This window comes from Phyllobates terribilis, unplaced genomic scaffold, assembly GCF_046119375.1.
Source record: "Phyllobates terribilis strain yellow unplaced genomic scaffold, ASM4611937v1 Scaffold_13__5_contigs__length_258822181, whole genome shotgun sequence".
NCBI lineage: Eukaryota > Metazoa > Chordata > Amphibia > Anura > Dendrobatidae > Phyllobates > Phyllobates terribilis.
The window spans coordinates 210,511,594-210,528,951 of NW_027362773.1; the positions used below are offsets into that span (position 1 = coordinate 210,511,594).

General features: G+C 42.4%; 1 protein-coding gene across 2 annotated transcripts in view; it reads right to left on the reverse strand.

Moving 5' to 3' along the window:
* The window catches only part of LOC141174663 (serine/threonine-protein kinase Nek11-like), a 490,513-nt gene that overhangs the window by 92,570 nt on the left and 380,585 nt on the right, over positions 1-17,358 (reverse strand). For both annotated transcript variants that reach the window (XM_073659587.1, XM_073659586.1), the window contains exon 11: positions 13,321-13,396. In XM_073659587.1, the coding sequence (XP_073515688.1) occupies positions 13,321-13,396 (76 nt within the window). The remainder of the gene's footprint in view (positions 1-13,320; positions 13,397-17,358) is intronic.

A 17,358-nucleotide genomic window follows, 5' to 3' on the forward strand; every position in this document is an offset into this window, starting at 1 on the left:
TTTCCAACATCATAATTCAGTTCGGTTTCCGAATTTTTTTCAGAAAAGAAAGCACAAGGATGTACTCCACCCTTGTTCTCCTGAGACAAAACTGCTCCGACCCCCACCGATGAAGCATCGACCTCGACCAAAAAAGACTTGGTCTCATCAGGCTGTATAAGGATAGGGGCAGAATTGAACCTCTCTTTGAGATATTCAGACGCTTCAATGGCCTCAGTAGTCCACTGGACCGTATTCCCAACTTTCCTGGTGAGATCGGTTAGAGGTTTAACAATTACAAAAAAATTCTTAATGAATTTCCTGTAATAATTGGCAAAACCCAAAAATCTCTGTATAGATTTCAAACCAATAGGCCTAGGCCATTCCTGCACAGCCTGAACCTTCACAGGGTCCATCTCAAAGCCCTCGCTGGAGACAATGTAGCCCAAAAAACTAATTTTCTGCACAGCGAACTCACATTTCTCCAGCTTAACAAAGAGTGAATTATCACTCAATAACTGCAAAACTTCAAGTACACTCTGCCAATGGGACTCTAGATCTGGTGAATAAATCAAAATGTCACCCAAATACACAACCACATTCTTACCAATCAAAGGACTCAGGATGTCATTAATAAGGTTCTGAAAAAATGCAGGTGCATTGGTAAGACCAAAAGGCATCACCAGATTTTCAAAATGATCTACCGGAGTGTTAAAAGCAGTTTTCCATTCATCACCCTCCTTCACTCGTAACAAATTGTATGCCCCCCGGAGATCAATTTTGGAGAACCACTTGGCTCCCACTAACTGGTTAAATAAGTCAGGAATTAACGGCAATGGGTAGGAATTGCGTACGGTAATCTTATTAATTTCACGAAAATCCAGACATGGACGTAAACCGCCGTCCTTTTTTTTAACAGAGAAGAAACCGACGGCCACAGGCGACTTAGAAGGTCTAATGTGACCAGCAGCCACGCTAGTCTGTATGAACTCCTCCAAGGCCTTTCTTTCAGGGATAGTCAGATTAAACAAGCGACTCTTGGGAAGAGTAGCTCCCGGAACAAACTCAATGGCGCAATCATAATCCCTATGAGGAGGTAAAACTTGCGACTCCTCCTCCGAAAAAACCCTCCAAAAATCTTGAATAGGTACCGGTAATTCCCCTTTTTCCACAGCCGCAATGCGACCATTACAACATTTTTAATAGCACTTCGGACTCCAAGACTTAATCACATTAGTAGACCAGTCCAATAAAGGATTGTGCACTTTTAACCAAGGCAATCCTAGAACAACTGGAGAGGGGCAAATTATCCAAAACAACCAAATCCAAAATTTCTTGATGAACTCCATTGATAGTGAGGGGAAATGCACCAGTCTTGTGAGTAATACATTTCAAAGGAGTGTTATCAATTGCAATCACAGAAATAGGTGATGACAAAGGTTTGGATTTCAATTTAAGGTTTTCCAAAAACCCTTTATCAATCACATTAAGTGTTGAACCACAATCCACAAATACCTGAAATTCAATCAAATCTCCCTGCAGAGTAGTACTCCCAGAAAGAAATACTCCTGCAGAGCGTAAACAAGCTATACGGGCGTAACTGACCTTTTTTTTTTCTTTACTTAAACGACGCTCACAATACTTAATCAAATGGTCAGCTTTACCACAATAAAGACACAATCCCTCGGCGAACCTCCGGTCTCTTTCCTGAGAGCGGAGTGACATCCCCCCAACCTCCATCGGTTCTCCGCCGTCAGAGCAGATTTTCTGGGGACTAGAAACTGACATTACAGGAGTCTTTACCTCATTGAGCCTGCACCTCAGCCTCCTGTCCACACGAACAGCTAACTGCATAGCATCATGCAGAGTCTCAGGTGCAGGGAATGCAATTAGCAAATCCTTAACCCTTTCACTCAGACCAGCAAGAAATAAACATCTCAGTGCAGGATCATTCCACTTAACTTCTGAAGCCCATCTCCTGAAGTGTGTGTTATGATCTGCTACAAGCACTAAGGAAAGAAAGGAGATCTGTCCCTACAATAGAACTAAGCTAGATCCCTACGATGTAACGGGGAACCTGATCCTGCGATCAGACCCGCTAAAGTCCTTGGCTAGTCTGTATGAAGACCTATAGATGCAAGGAAGGGATCCCTACAAGAACTAGGGACTGGGATAAAGTTGGACAGCTCCTAGCAGAAATTGTAGCAGAAAAGACAAACACACAACATAGAACATAAAGGTCCGAAGACCTAGCTAAACTGATGGAGAAAGGTAACTAAGCACCAGGCTAACTTAAGAGTAGAAATTACAATGAAGTCCAGCAAGGCCAGGAGGGCGGAGCAGGATTAAATAGGCAAAAAAGGTCATGTGACCAGCAAGATAGAAAAAACCTAACAGGAGAGTTCTAACAGTACCCCCTCTTCTATGAGGATCCTCCGGATCCCCTAGGCCCAGGCTTATCAGGAAACCTCTTGTGAAACGCTCTGACAAGTCTGGAAGCAGGAACATCATCCGCCCTCACCCATGAGTTATCCTCGGGTCCGAAACCCTTCCAAGCGACGAGATACTGCAAACTCCCTCTATACCGTCTAGAATTTAGGATGCGGGAAATTTCGTATTCCCCATCCTCCACCACCGGAGGAACAGTGGCAGAGGCATCTCCATCCAACACATAAGCTCTTTTCAACAGAGAAACATGAAACACCGGATTAATCTTCCAGGAGGTAGGAACCTCCAACCTAACAGCAGATTGGTTAACTACCTGAAGCACCTTAAAGGGCCCTACAAACTTGGGACCCAATTTTTTAGAAGGAATACTCAACCGCAGATTCTTAGAGGACAACCAAACCATGTCACCAATAGCAAACAAAACCTCTTGCCGTTTCCTATCAAAGTACCTCTTAGATTTTTTGTTAGCCTCCTGAAGATTACCACGCACATCCGTCCAAACTCTCTCCAAATCACCGGAAAAACTCTCCTCCTCAGGCACAGCCGATACCAATTTGGAGAATGACCCAAAAGACGGATGTCTCCCAGAACAACAAAAAAAAGGCGAACAACCAGCAGAAGAGGATGTATGGTTGTTAAGAGCAAACTCAGCAAGTGGCAGAAACTCAGACCACCCCTCCTGATTGTCTGCCACAAAACAACGCAAGAACTGTTCAACATCCTGATTCTTCCTTTCTGTCTGGCCATTAGACTCAGGATGATATCCGGATGAAAACGACAAATGAACTCCCAACCTGTCACAAAAAGCACGCCAAAAACGAGCCACGAACTGATTTCCCCTATCCGAAATAATGTCAGTAGGAACGCCATGTAGTCTGACAATTTCCTTGACAAAGGCCTTAGCGAGTGTCTTATCGCAGGGCAGTTTGATGAAAGGAACCAAGTGACACATCTTGCTAAAACGGTCCACGACCACCCAGATGACTGTGAAACCCTCAGAGGGGGAAGGTCAGTAATAAAGTCCATAGCCAGATGTGTCCAAGGTGCACTAGGAACCTCCAGAGGGCAAAGCAACCCCGCTGCAGGAGTATGTGAAGACTTAGATCTAGCACACACCGTACATTGACGCACCCACTTAATGACTTCCTTCTGCCATCCAGGCCACCAAAAACTGTGACCCACAAGTCTCTTGGTCTCAGAAATTCCTGGATGACCTGCCAACCGAGACTCATGACTCTCAACAAACAAATCTCTCCTAAAGGTCCTAGGCACAAACAACCTCCCATGGGGAGTGTTAGATGGGGCATTCTCCTGTGCTTTAAGAATCTCATCTTCCAAAACGGAGTCCAATGCAGCAATCACAACACCTTCTTGTAAAATGCTCCCCTCCTCCTCAGCACCGACCATGGGAGAAAAGCTGCGAGACAAAGCATCAGCTTTAACATTCTTGGTACCCGGGATGTAAGTAACGGAAAAATTAAACCGCGAGAAAAAAAGTGCCCACCTAGCCTGACGGGCATTCAAGCGCTTGGCAGCATCAAGATAGATCAGATTTTTATGATCAGTGAAAACCTGAATGGGAAATTCAGCACCTTCCAAGAGATGACGCGAGTGTTCAAATGCGAGTTTAATAGCCAGCAATTCCTGATTACCAATATCGTAATTAAGTTCAGTCTCAGAAAAATTTTTTGAAAAAAAGCACAGGGATGTACTCCATCCTTGTTTTTCTGAGACAACACCGCACCGACCCCCACCGAAGGAGCATCAACCTCAACCAAAAACGGCTTAGTCACATCAGGCTGCATAAGGATGGGAGCAGAGCTGAACCTCTCCTTTAGAAACACAAAAGCTTCAATGGCCTCAGTAGTCCACTGAACCGCATTAGCACCTTTCCTGGTGAGATCGGTCAGTGGTTTGACAATAATAGAAAATTTTTTAATGAATTTTCTGTAATAATTGGCGAAACCCAAAAACCTCTGTATCGATTTCAAACCAATAGGCCTAGGCCATTCCTGCACAGCCTGAACCTTCACAGGGTCCAACTCAAAGCCCTCGCTGGAGATAATGTAGCCCAAAAAACTAATTCTCTGTACAGCGTACTCACATTTCTCCAGCTTAGCAAAAAGCGAATTGTCAATTAATAACTGTAATACCTCACGTACGCTCCGCCAATGAGACTCCAGATCCAGTGAATAAATCCAAATGTCATCCAAATACACAACCACATTTTTGCCGATCAAAGGTCTAAGGATGTCATTAATAAGATTCTGAAAAAATGCTGGAGCATTGGTAAGACCAAAATGCATAACCAGGTTCTCAAAATGACCCACAGGAGTGTTAAAAGCAGTCTTCCATTCATAGAATCATAGCATCATAGAATGGTAGAGTTGGAAGGGACCTCCTGGGTCATCTGGTCCAACCCCCTGCTCAAAGCAGGATTCACTAAATGATCTCAGACAGATGTCTGTCCAGCCTCTGTTTGAAGACGTCCATTGAAGGGGAACTCACCACCTCTCGTGGCAGCCTGTTCCACTCATTAATCACCCTAACTGTCAAAAAGTTTTTTCTAATATCTAATCTATGTCTCCTCCCATTTAGTTTCATCCCATTGCTTCTAGTCTTTCCTTGTGCAAATGAGAATAAAGATGATCCTTCTACAATGTGACAGCCCTTGACATATTTGTAGACAGCTATTAAGTCTCCTCTCAGTCTTCTTTTTCGCAAGCTAAACATTCCCAAATCCTGCAACCGTTCCTCATAGGACATGGTTTGCAGACCAGTCACCATTCTGGTCGCTCTTCTCTGAACTTGTTCCAGTTTGTCTATGTCTTTTTTAAAATGTGGTGCCCAAAACTGTACACAGTATTCCAGATGAGGTCTGACCAAAGAGGAGTAAAGACCGATAATGACTTCACGTGATCTAGACTGTATGCTTCTGTTAATACATCCCAGAATTGTATTTGCCTTTTTTGCTGCTGCATCACACTGTTGACTCATGTTCAGTCTATGATCTATTAGTATACCTAAGTCTTTTTCACATGTACTGTTGCTTAGCTCTATTCCTCCCATTCTGTATATGCTTTTTTCATTTTTATTGCCCAGATGTAGTACTTTGCATTTTTCCCTGTTAAAAACCATTCTGTTGGTTGCAGCCCACTGCTCCAGTTTATTTTGGTCTTTTTGAATCCTCTCTCTCTCTTCTCTAGTATTAGCTATCCCTCCTAGCTTTGTGTCATCAGCAAATTTAATCAGTTTACCCTCAATTCCTTCATCTAAATCATTGATGAAGATGTTGAACAATACAGGTCCCAGGACAGAGCCCTGTGGTACCCCACTTAAGACATTCATCCAGCTGGATGTGAAGCCATTTACAACCACCCTTTGAGTCCGATCACTAAGCCAGTTATGAATCCACCTAACAGTTGCCTGGTCCATTGCATACTTGGTCATTTTTTCAATAAGGATGGTGTGAGATACTTTGTCAATTGCTTTGCTGAAGTCAAGATATAATATATCTACAGCATTTCCCTGATCCACCCAGTCAGTGATTCTGTCATAGAAGGAAATTAATTTAGTCTGACATGACTTGTTAGTTACAAACCCATGCTGACTCTGGTTAATCACTTCATTCTTATCCATGTACGTACATACATGTTGTTTAATAATTTGTTCAAAGATCTTTCCTGGTATAGAAGTCAGACTCACCGGCCTATAGTTCCCTGGGTCCACCTTCTTCCCCTTTTTGAAGATAGGAACAACATTTGCTCTTCTCCAGTCTTCTGGGACTTCTCCTGTTCTCCAAGAATTTTCAAAGATTATGGAGAGTGGTTCTAAAATTTCTTCTACGATCTCCTTCAGTACTCTGGGGTGTAATTCATCTGGACCTGGAGACTTGAACTCATTTATGTTAGCTAAATATTCCCTCACAATCTTTCTGTTTACATATAACTTGGATTCTTCTATTCCTTTAAAAGGACAGTGAAGATCAGTTGATGTTACATTTTCTTTCTGATAGAAAACAGATGCAAAATAGGAATTAAAAAGTTCGGCCTTCTCAACATCCTCTCTTACCATTTCTCCATTTTCATCCTGTAAAAATCCTATAGCATCTTTGACTTTTCTTTTACTTTTGACATACCCCCAAAATCCTTTTTTATTGCTTTTGACATCTCTTGCAAGCCTTAATTCATTGTCAGCTTTAGCTAACCTGATACGTGCCTCCCTCTTTCCATTTAATAAACATTTCTTTCTTTCTTTTTAGCATGTGTTTAAGTTCTGTGTTCATCCATCCTGGTTTCCTTAAATGCTTCCCATTCTTCCTACTTTTCGGGATTGTTAACGATTGTGCTTTGAGAATCTCATTTTTAAAAATTTCCCATCCTTCCTGGACATTTTTGTCCTTAAGGACATCCAGCCATTGGATCCCTCCTATTCTCTTTCCGAGTCTCTTAAAATCTGCCTTTCTAAAATCTAACCTTGAAGTTTGAGTCTTCACATGTCTTCCTCCTCTAGTTATCCAAAATTCTATAATAGCATGATCGCTGCCTCCTAGGGTCCCAGCCACCTTTACCTCCTCAACCATTTCCTCCCTGTTTATAAGGATTAGATCCAAAGTAGCAGATCCCCTTGTTTTCTCCCCTACCTTTTGGAAGATAAAGTTGTCAGCAAGAGAGGATAAGAATTTGCTTGACCTGTTAGTTTTACTTGAGAGAGATTCCCAACAAATGTCTGGATAGTTGAAATCTCCCATGACCACTACGTCATATTTTTTGGAGAACTTGGTCATTTGATACATAAAGAGTTCATCCATATCTTCAGCTTGCCCAGGTGGCCTGTAGTAAATGCCTACAATGGTGTCCTTTCCGTTGTTCTCTCCTTGTATTCTTACCCAAACAGTTTCCACAGAACTCCCAGTCTCTGAAGCTTCAATCTCTGTGCAGATATACGCTTTTCTAACATACAATGCAACACCTCCTCCTCGTTTATCAAGTCTGTTTCTTGCAAATAAGTTGTATCCTTTTAGCCTTTTATTCCAATCATGTGTATCGTCCCACCAAGTTTCAGTGATTCCAATGACATCATATTCCTTTTCCTGCATTAGTAGTTCCAATTCTCCTTGTTTGTTGCCCATGCTTTGTGCATTTGTATAAAAACATTTTAGTTTGTGATTGGTTTCTCTTCCTCCCATATTTTTATTATTTAAATTGTTTTGTCTTTGTTCTTCCTTTCCACTTCCAGTAGCAGAGATCTCAATAGTATTTGTCAGCTGTATGGCTTTTTCTGGCCTTTTGCTTCCCTTCCCACATTGTTCTAGTTTAAAGCTCTCCTGATGAGTGTAGCAAGGCGACTTCCAAATACACGTTTTCCAGTCTTCGTAAGGTGCACCCCATCTCTAGCAAGTAGTCCATCGTATAGGTAATTCATTCCGTGATCCAGAAATCCAAATCCTTGTTGACGGCACCATCGACGTAGCCAGTTGTTCACCTGTAGAATCTTATTCCACCTCATTGTTCCATGGTCATCCACTGGGAGGATGGATGAGAAGACCACCTGCGCTCCCAATTCTTTCACTTTCTTGCCTTCATCACCCTCCTTCATGCGCAACAAATTGTATGCCCCCCGGAGATCAATTTTAGAGAACCACTTGGCCCCCACTAACTGGTTAAATAAATCAGGAATCAATGGCAGTGGGTAAGGATTGCGTACAGTAATTTTATTAATCTCACGAAAATCCAGACAAGGACGTAAACCGCCGTCCTTTTTTTTAACAAAAAAAAATCCAACAGCCACAGGAGACTTGGAAGGCCTAATGTGACCGGCGGCCAAGCTTGTCTGTATGTATTCCTCCAAAGCCTTTCTCTCAGGAATAGTAAGATTAAATAAACGACTTTTAGGAAGAGTCGCTCCAGGGACAAATTCAATGGTACAATCATAGTCTCTATGGGGAGGCAAAATTTGTGACTCCTCCTCAGAAAAAACTCTCCAAAACTCCTGAATAGGTACAGGTAATTCCCCTTTTTCCACCGCAGCAATACGTCCGTTACAACACTTGTCATAACACTTAGGCTCCAGGACTTAATTTCATTGGTAGACCAATCCAGTACAGGATTGTGCAATTTTAACCAGGGTAACCCCAAAATTACTGGAGAAGGCAAATTATTTAATACCACCAAATACAAATTTTCTTGGTGAATACCATTAATAGTGAGGGGAAATTCACAGACCTTGGGAGTAACACTCCTCAAGGGGGAGCCATCGACAGAAACCACAGCAATAGGGGATGACAACGTTTTTCCAAGAATCCCCCATCAATCACATTCAGAGTAGAACCACAATCCACAAATATCCGAAATTCAATTAATTCTTCCTGAGCTGCGGTAGTAGCAGAAAGAAATACCCCCTTAGTATTCAAACAGGCAATACGGGTGTAACTGACCTTTTTTTTTTCTTTGTTCATACGAAGCACACAGTTCTTAATAAAATGGTCAGATTTCCCGCAATAAAAGCACAAACCTTCAGAAGATCTGCGGTCTTTTTCCTGAGAGCGGGGTGCCATCGCCCCAATCTCCATCGGCTCTCCAAAGTCAGTACAGACCCTCTCAAGACTCGGAGCTGACATGGCAGAGGATTTACTCTCATTAACCCTTGCACGCAGTCTCCTGTCCACCCGTATAGCTAATTGCATTGCCTCCTGCAAGTTTCCAGGTGTGGGATAAGCAATCAGCAAATCCTTAACCTTTTCACCTAGCCCCGCAAGAAACAAACTTTTCAAAGCTGAATCGTTCCACCCCACCTGGGCAGACCACCGACGGAAGTGAGAACAATATTTTTCCACATTACCTGATCCCTGCCTCAAATGTCTCAATTCAGTCTCAGCTGATGAGACACTATCAGGATCATCATACAACAAACCCAAAGCAGAAAAAAAACTATCCACTGATCTAAAGCATGGATCACTAGGTTGGAGAGAAAAGGCCCATCCCTGAGGTTCTTTGCGCAAAAGTGACATTATGAACCCTATGCGCTGTGATTCATCACCAGAGGATCTGGGTCTCAAATGAAAATACAGCAGGCAAGCATTTTTAAAGGAAAAAAATTCTTCTTCATCACCAAAAAATAAATCAGGCAAACGTACCTTTGGCTCCACAAAATGTGCTCCAGAACAGCTACTCACATGTTGTTGGGCTGGACTTACTGTTATGATCTGCTACAAGCACCAAGGAAAGAAAGGAGATCTGTCCCTACAATAGAACTAAGCTAGATCCCTATGATGTAACGGGGAACCTGATCCTGCGATCAGACCCGCTAAAGTCCTCGGCTAGTCTGTACGAGACCTATAGATGCAAGGAAGGGATCCCTACAAGAACTAGGGACTGGGATAAAGTTGGACACCTCCTAGCAGAAGTTGTAGCAGAAAAGACAAACACACAACATAGAACATAAAGGTCCGAAGACCTAGCTAAACTGATGGAGAAAGGTAACTAAGCACCAGGCTAACTTAAGAGTAGAAATTACAATGAAGTCCAGCAAGGCCAGGAGGGCGGAGCAGGATTAAATAGGCAAAAAAGGTCATGTGACCAGCAAGAAAGAAAAAACCTAACAGGAGAGTTCTAACAGTGTGTGCAATAATTTTCAACATCATCTGACCCCTGATTCAAATGTCTAAGTTCTGATTCAGCAGATGAGATTCGATCAGGATCATCATATAATAGCCCCATAGCAGAAAAAAATTCTTCAACAGACCTTAAACACAGATCATTAGGGTGGAGAGAAAAGGCCCACCCCTGTGGTTCATTGCGCAAAAGTGACATAATAAAACCAATGCGCTGTGATTCATTCCCAGAGGATCTTGGTCTCAAACGAAAATATAACAAACAAGCATTTTTAAAGGAAAAAAAATCTTGCTGTTTACCATAAAAAACATCAGGCAGTCCTACCTTGGGTTCGACAAAATGCGCTCCAGAACAGCTACTCACGTGTTGCTGTAGATCGGCCACCTCCAGAGACAATCCCTGCAAGCTTTGAGCCAAATCCTGGATGGAAACCATACTGATCCCCGAATTTCTTTCCTTTTAGTTTTTTGGGTTTTTTTGGGCTGGACTTACTGTTATGATCTGCAACGTGAACTAAGGAAAGATAGGGGAAAGCTGTCCCTACAGTAAGACTAAGATGAATCCCTACGATGTAGCGGGCTGCCTGTTCCTAGTGAACAGACCCGCCTTAGTCCTCGGCTAGTCTGAACGAAGACCTATAGAATTAAGGGAGGGGTCCCTAAAAGAATTAAGGACTTGGACAAAAATGGGACACCTACTAAACAGAAGTTGTTGCAGAACACAAAAAGACAAACTGACAAAAATGTACTAAAGGTCCCAGAGGACCAAGCGAACTTGACAGAGAAAGGCACCGAAGCACCAGGCTAGAGAAACAGTCAAACACTGAAGTCCAGCAAGGCCAGAAGGGCGGAGCTGGAATATAAAGGCAGATGGTCGCGTGACCGCAAAACACAAAATAGAAAAACAAACAGGAGGGTTCTAACTTCCTGTGCCTTTGTAGCTCACACATCCCCAAAACATCAGCGATCCACCTCCGAGCTTTACTGTAGGAATGGTGTTCCTTTCATCATAGGCCTTGTTGACCTCTTTCCAAATGTAACGTTTATGGTTGTGGCCAAAAAGCTCAATTTTGGTCTCATCACTCCAAATTACCTTGTTCCAGAAGTTTTGAGGCTTGTCTCTGTGCTGTTTGGTGTATTGTAGGCGTGATACTTTGTGGCATTTTATGGCTTTCTTCTGGCGACTCGACCATGCAGCCCATTTTTCTTCAAGTACCTCCTTATTCTGCTTCTTGAAACAGACACACCGCTAGTTTTCAGAGAGTCCTGAATTTCAGTTGATGCTATTTGTGGGTTTTTCTTTGCATCCCGGACAATTTTCCTGGCAGTTGTGGCTGAAATTTTTGTTGGTCTACCTGTCCGTGGTTTGGTTTTTACAGAGCCCCTGATTTTCCATTTGTTAATCACAGTTTGAACGCTGCTGACTGGCATTATCAATTCCTTGGATATTTTTTGTATCCCTTTCCTGTGTTATACAGTTCAACTTCCTTTTCCCGTAGATCCGTTGACAATTCTTTTGCTTTCCCCATGACTCACAGTCCAGAAACGTCAGTGGCTGGATGAAAGATGCAAGAGTCTGTCTCGATCCCAGAAACTCACTCAGCTTTTATGCACACACACTGATTACAAGCAAACAGGTAACAGGTGAGGATGTTACCTTTAGTAGTCATTCAAACCCATTTGTGTCAAGTTCTGTGCATGTTATCAGGTCAAAATCACCAGGGTATGTAAACTTTTGATCAGGGTCATTTGGATGTTTTTTGTTGTCATTAAGATTTAAAAAGAGAAAACACAGTAGTTTGACAATAAATGGCTTCACCCAACCAATAACCATGAGGGGAGAAAAAGTTTTTTTCTTATCATTCATATTCTCTGAAACAAGGCCAAGAAAGGAAAAATTCTGCCGGGGTATGTAAACTTTTGAGCACAACTATAGATGAGGGTCCCATTGGTGGGACCAGCAGCTAGCATATATTTATGGAATATCCTGTGTATATGCCATACATGTAAGAAATGGGAATTACTCTTAATTCCAGCACAGGTTTACCATGATATACAGGAAAAATTTTCAACCTGTCTATCCAACCTACCATGTACCATTTATGATACTGGAAGTGGACACCATCCAAAACCTTTCTTACCTTGATATCTACATTGTCTCTGAGAGACAAGCCATATCTCTCCAACCCCATGGCAAGTACAGGCGCATCCAAAACTGCTCTTCTGGGCAAGTCTACCCAAAAAGTCCCATCTGGATACCTACTCTTCGTAATTATTAGACTTGGTGCTAATGCACCAAACTGGCTCCCAGCCAAGAGCAATACATCATGGACCAAGCCACGGGTTGGGGACCTCTGCTATAAGGCATAGAAGCCATACTAGGACCCCTGACAAAGCTAATTTAATGAGTAAAACCAATGTTTACACGATCTTTATTGGCATTTCTGTAGAAAAAAAAGTTAAATAAAGTGACAATTACAGTGGCCTTATAATTTTTTCACTTTGCAATCCATTACCGTTATCCGTGTTCACATAACGTTGCACTGGGGCTGCGTAAATGACTCTGTACTGTGGAGTATTATATTAATATATCTTACAGGGAAGCGGCGTGTCATTGTGACATTATGTAGCAGTCAGGGTTATTTCTCATTAGGGTGTTTAATATGACACGATGCTGTTGTATATATCTGGGGGACATATCATTTAGTTATTTATCATGGTGTATATCAGCAGGATAGAGCTGCTTTATTCCACTGTTGGACAATTACATATTAATCCGTGTCATAATGAAAATGGAAATTCATGAACGTAAACGGATTTAATATGTTTTTCCTACATAATGTGTATGATGAAGATTACTGAGCTAAATGTTAGTGCCAGAATCATTTGCTTTATGGAGGAAGGGGGGGAGTTCTCCATACTGAGTAATTATCTAGTAGGATTGCATGAAATATGCATAGAAAACACATAGAAAACACAAAGCCCTAAAAGTCAGAAGAAGGCACCTTGGTCCAACAAGTGCCAACCAGGTAGTACAGAAACTTACTGGCATGTTTAAGCTGATAACCCATACTGGTTAGTAAATGGTGGAATGGATGCTGGCATTTCCATGCCAGTCCACCATCCATGAAGTAGTGTGACCTTCCTTTATGATTCCTTTCCACTGGTTGGCACATGCCATGAATACTCAATGTAGTAAATCAAAGAAGTAAATGGGAACACCAGGAAAGGTATCATCTTTACCACCAGTCAATGCGTCCAGTTTTCTGGTATAGACTTACATCACCATCAGCTTGGTGTCTCCTGTTTTGCTCCATCCTCTGGTGGTTTTCTTCGTAAACCCTTTCAACTGCTCTTCTGCAAAAGGAAGCCATTAGAAGAGACGCTCTTTACTATGTTCATCACGTACCTCTCTTTGTCAGTGTACATTTAGCGCACATTTGCTTTATTTCTTGCAAAATCCTGCTTGGTTCTACTTCATTTAAAGGGAAAACTATCATCAGAAAATGATCTATTGTTTAAATCAGTTTCTTGTGTTAAATGTATTTTTAAAATTTTTGGCAATTTTTCTTTTTAGCATCACAATCTGTATTAAAATTTAAAAAATAGAAATCTTGCTGTTTTCTCACTGGCCACTGAGGTTTTTTTTATCTCCATACTTCGTGTTTCAGGAAACAACACATGTACATTACCAGCAATAGGCTGACTCTGGCTCTATCTTTCTATTGAAGCATCTAATGAGCGTGTGCAAAAGTCATTAGAGGAAAGCAGGGACAGCTGGTGGATCCTGTGTTATTAGCTGTGCATAGAAGTGTTACCTGTCTTTGTAATCCTGCCTGTGGTGATAATGAGATTGCTGAAAACGCTTCCTGAAAGGTGTTTAGGTTTACCTGGTGAAGTGGACTCTCTAAGCCTCAGGTCCAGGTGGGTGCACGGACTGCAGGCACTGGGGCAGCAAGCAGGAAGGCATGTAGGAAGCGGTGACAACTCGGCACACGTGGGAATCTTGGGTGCAGCAGGATGGTTGCAGTGGAAACCAGTAGGGATTGAAGCAAGTTAAAGCACAGTGTGCATAAATGGTGGAGTATACCAAATAAAAGTCTTGAGGCTCAATCCTACGACACATGTGTGTGTCGTAATGGGCTTTAAATAGGGTCATGGAGATTACGTCACGGAGTCATGCTGGGCAACTTGTAAAAATTCGATGTGGAGCACAACAGAGGGCAGAGGACCGAGGGGAAGGAAGCAGAGCCAGTGATATCTGGTACAGGAACTATGAATCTAAAATAGCTCCAATGGCCAGTGTAAAAATTGCAAAATAGCTAATTCTGTTTTTTTAATAAAGATTGTGATATGAAAAAAAAAATGCAAGCAACACAAAAACCTAATTTAAACAATAGGTAATTTTCTAATGATCGCTTCCCCTTAACAAGACATTAGGGTTTTTCTTGGCAAAAGGGAGAACCCGGTGATGGCGCTGTCTTTGCCACCAAGTGAGATCAAGGTGCAGGAACTTCAAGTTGCTCGTAAGTAAAGGTTACACCTGAAGAAGTCTGGAAACAGCCGAAACGCGTTATGTGTATAGGTTTTATTGTTTTATATTAGTGTGAATAAAAATTTTTTTATACTTACGAGCAACCTGAAGTTCTGGCACCTTGATCTCACTTGGTGGCAAAGACAGCGTCATCACCTGGTTCTCCCTTTTGGCATCCTCGTTGTGGGATACTCCTGTCTCAGGATTCAATCCCACCTCACCAGGTCGGCCGCAGTCTTTTGCAAATTCATCCATACTACAAGCAGGAGTTGTGCCTCTGCTTGCACAACCGCATCAGGTGAGCAATTTCCTATAGATATTCACCCTTTTAATTGATCAAATTTTACTACGCTTAGATAGCGCCACGTTTTTTTTCCTTTAGGAAATCTATTATCGTTCACATTAGGGCTTTTCTTGTCATAATACCCATTGCACAATTTATTTAATTGAGGTAATGCTTCAGATAAACAGGGGAAATTGAGATCCCTAAATGATGACTATCGCCAATGTGGCCAACTCTTTCTAGAGTTTCTACATAATTTGCAAAATTAAAGAGTAACCTCAGACTGGAGAAGGAAGAGTTAATAGCGCCGAGCCGCTCTGTTTCGCATGTCAGCAATTGAGGGCAGGGGGTGCCGTATCAGTAGAATGTGTAAGTCGGGGGGCACATGAAAAAGAAACAAATCTAAGGCGATTAGACGGAGCTGAGAGAAGAAAATAATTATCCGGAGATAGAGAGAATCAAACCGGACTTATAATGAGGTTTCGCTGATCGACAAGAGAGAGCGAGAGAGGGAGAGCTGTGGGAGAAAGAAAGATAATTGCTTGATAGATTCTATTACTTTTTTAGAAACAGAGATGGCAAATGATGGCTAAGTGTATTTAATTAGAGTGGGGGTGTCTGCTGGCTGCCAGAGATTCTCAGAAGGAGGCAGAGTGCAGGTGTGAGGGAGTACAGGCAGATTCAGCGAGCGTCTGTGACTGTGCCAGGGGTTGGCAGGGTGGGGAGCGGGTTATTCTAGCTCAGATAATAGTCTGATGACTCTTCTTCCAATCTTTTCTCTTTCTATACAGATGCCAAATGTGTATGATGTCACATAGTGGACGAGCGGAGGTGTAGCGTAAAGCTCCCGGGCTCTGAGGCACCATCTGTACCGGGCTTACCCCTCCGAAACCATTATATACAGTGACGTCCCATTGTCTAACATCTACATGCATTAAAAAAGTGGACCTCTTTTTGTGGGTCGGTGGATGTCATTGAATTTGGACCACCAGGGATCATACATAGAAACCAGTGTATGGGTTTAACAGAAAGTCTAAGAGCCTGTATACAGGCCACCAAGGAAACACGCTTATGCAGGAGCTCGTTGCTTCTGCCTGTTGAGCGGGTGTTTTTTTTTTTGAGGGATCGGTGAGGGTCCTCAGATTTGGACCACCAGGGATCATACATAGAAACCTGTGTATGGGTTCAACAGAAAATCTAAGAGTCTTTATACAGACTACTAAGAGCACACACTTATGGAGGAGCTCGGTGCTTCTGCCTGTTGAGCATTGCATTGCTGAGTGTTTTTTTTTGAGGGATCGGTGAGGGTCCTTGAATTTGGACCACCAGGGATCATACATACAAAGCAGTGTACGGGTTAAACAGAAAGTTTAAGAGCCTTTATACAGGCTATTAGGAGCACATGCTTATGCAGGGGCTCGGCGCTTCTGCCTGTTGAGCATTACACTGCTGAGTGTTTTTTTTTATTGAGGGATCGGTGAGGGTCCTTGAATTTAGACCACCAGGAATCATACATACAGAGCAGTGTATGGATTCAATAGAAAGTCTAAGAGCTTGTATACAGACCACAAAGGGAACACACTTATGCAGGGGCTCGGTGCTTCTGCCTGTTGAGCATTGCACTGCTGAGTGTTTTTTTTTATTGAGGGATCGGTGAGGGTCCTTGAATTTAGACCACCAGGAATCATACATACAGAGCAGTGTATAGATTCAATAGAAAGTCTAAGAGCCTGTATACAGACCACTAAGGGAACACGCTTATGCAGGGGCTCGGTGCTTCTGCCTGTTGAGTGTTTTTTTTTTTTGAGGGATCAGTGAGGGTCCTCAAATTTAGACCACCAGGGATCATACATACAAAGCAGTGTATGGGTTCAACAGAAAGTATAAGAGCCTGTATACAGGCTACTAGGAGCACATGCTTATGCAGGAGCTTGGTGCTTCTGCCTGTTGAGAATTGCATTGCTGAGTGTTTTTTTTTTTGAGAGATCTGTGAGGGTCCTTGAATTTGGACCACCAGGAATCATACATACAAAGCTGTGTATGGATTCAATAGAAAGTCTAAGAGCCTGTATACAGGCCACTAAGGGAAAACGCTTATGCAGGGGCTCGGTGATTCTGCCTGTTGAGCAGGTTTTTTTTTTTTGAAGGATCGGTGAGGGTCCTCAAATTTGGGCCACCAGGGATCATACATACAAAGCAGTGTAGAGGTTTAACAGAAAGTCTAAGAGCCTGTATACAGGCCACTAAGGGCACATGCTTATGCAGGGGCTCTGTGCTTCTGCCTGTTGAGCATTGCACTGCTGAGTGTTTTGTTTTTAGAGAGATCATGGGTGTCTCAGGACTCAGACCCCCACCAGTCTACAGCACTTGTTAGGAAAGGACAAGATCTTAAATTAAAAAAAAAATAAACCAAAAGTTGTCCTTTAAACAGGTTTCTTAAAAATCCCCTTTAAATTAACTACATTAAAATTGTTTGCATAGTTCAGCTTTAACGAGCTCTTT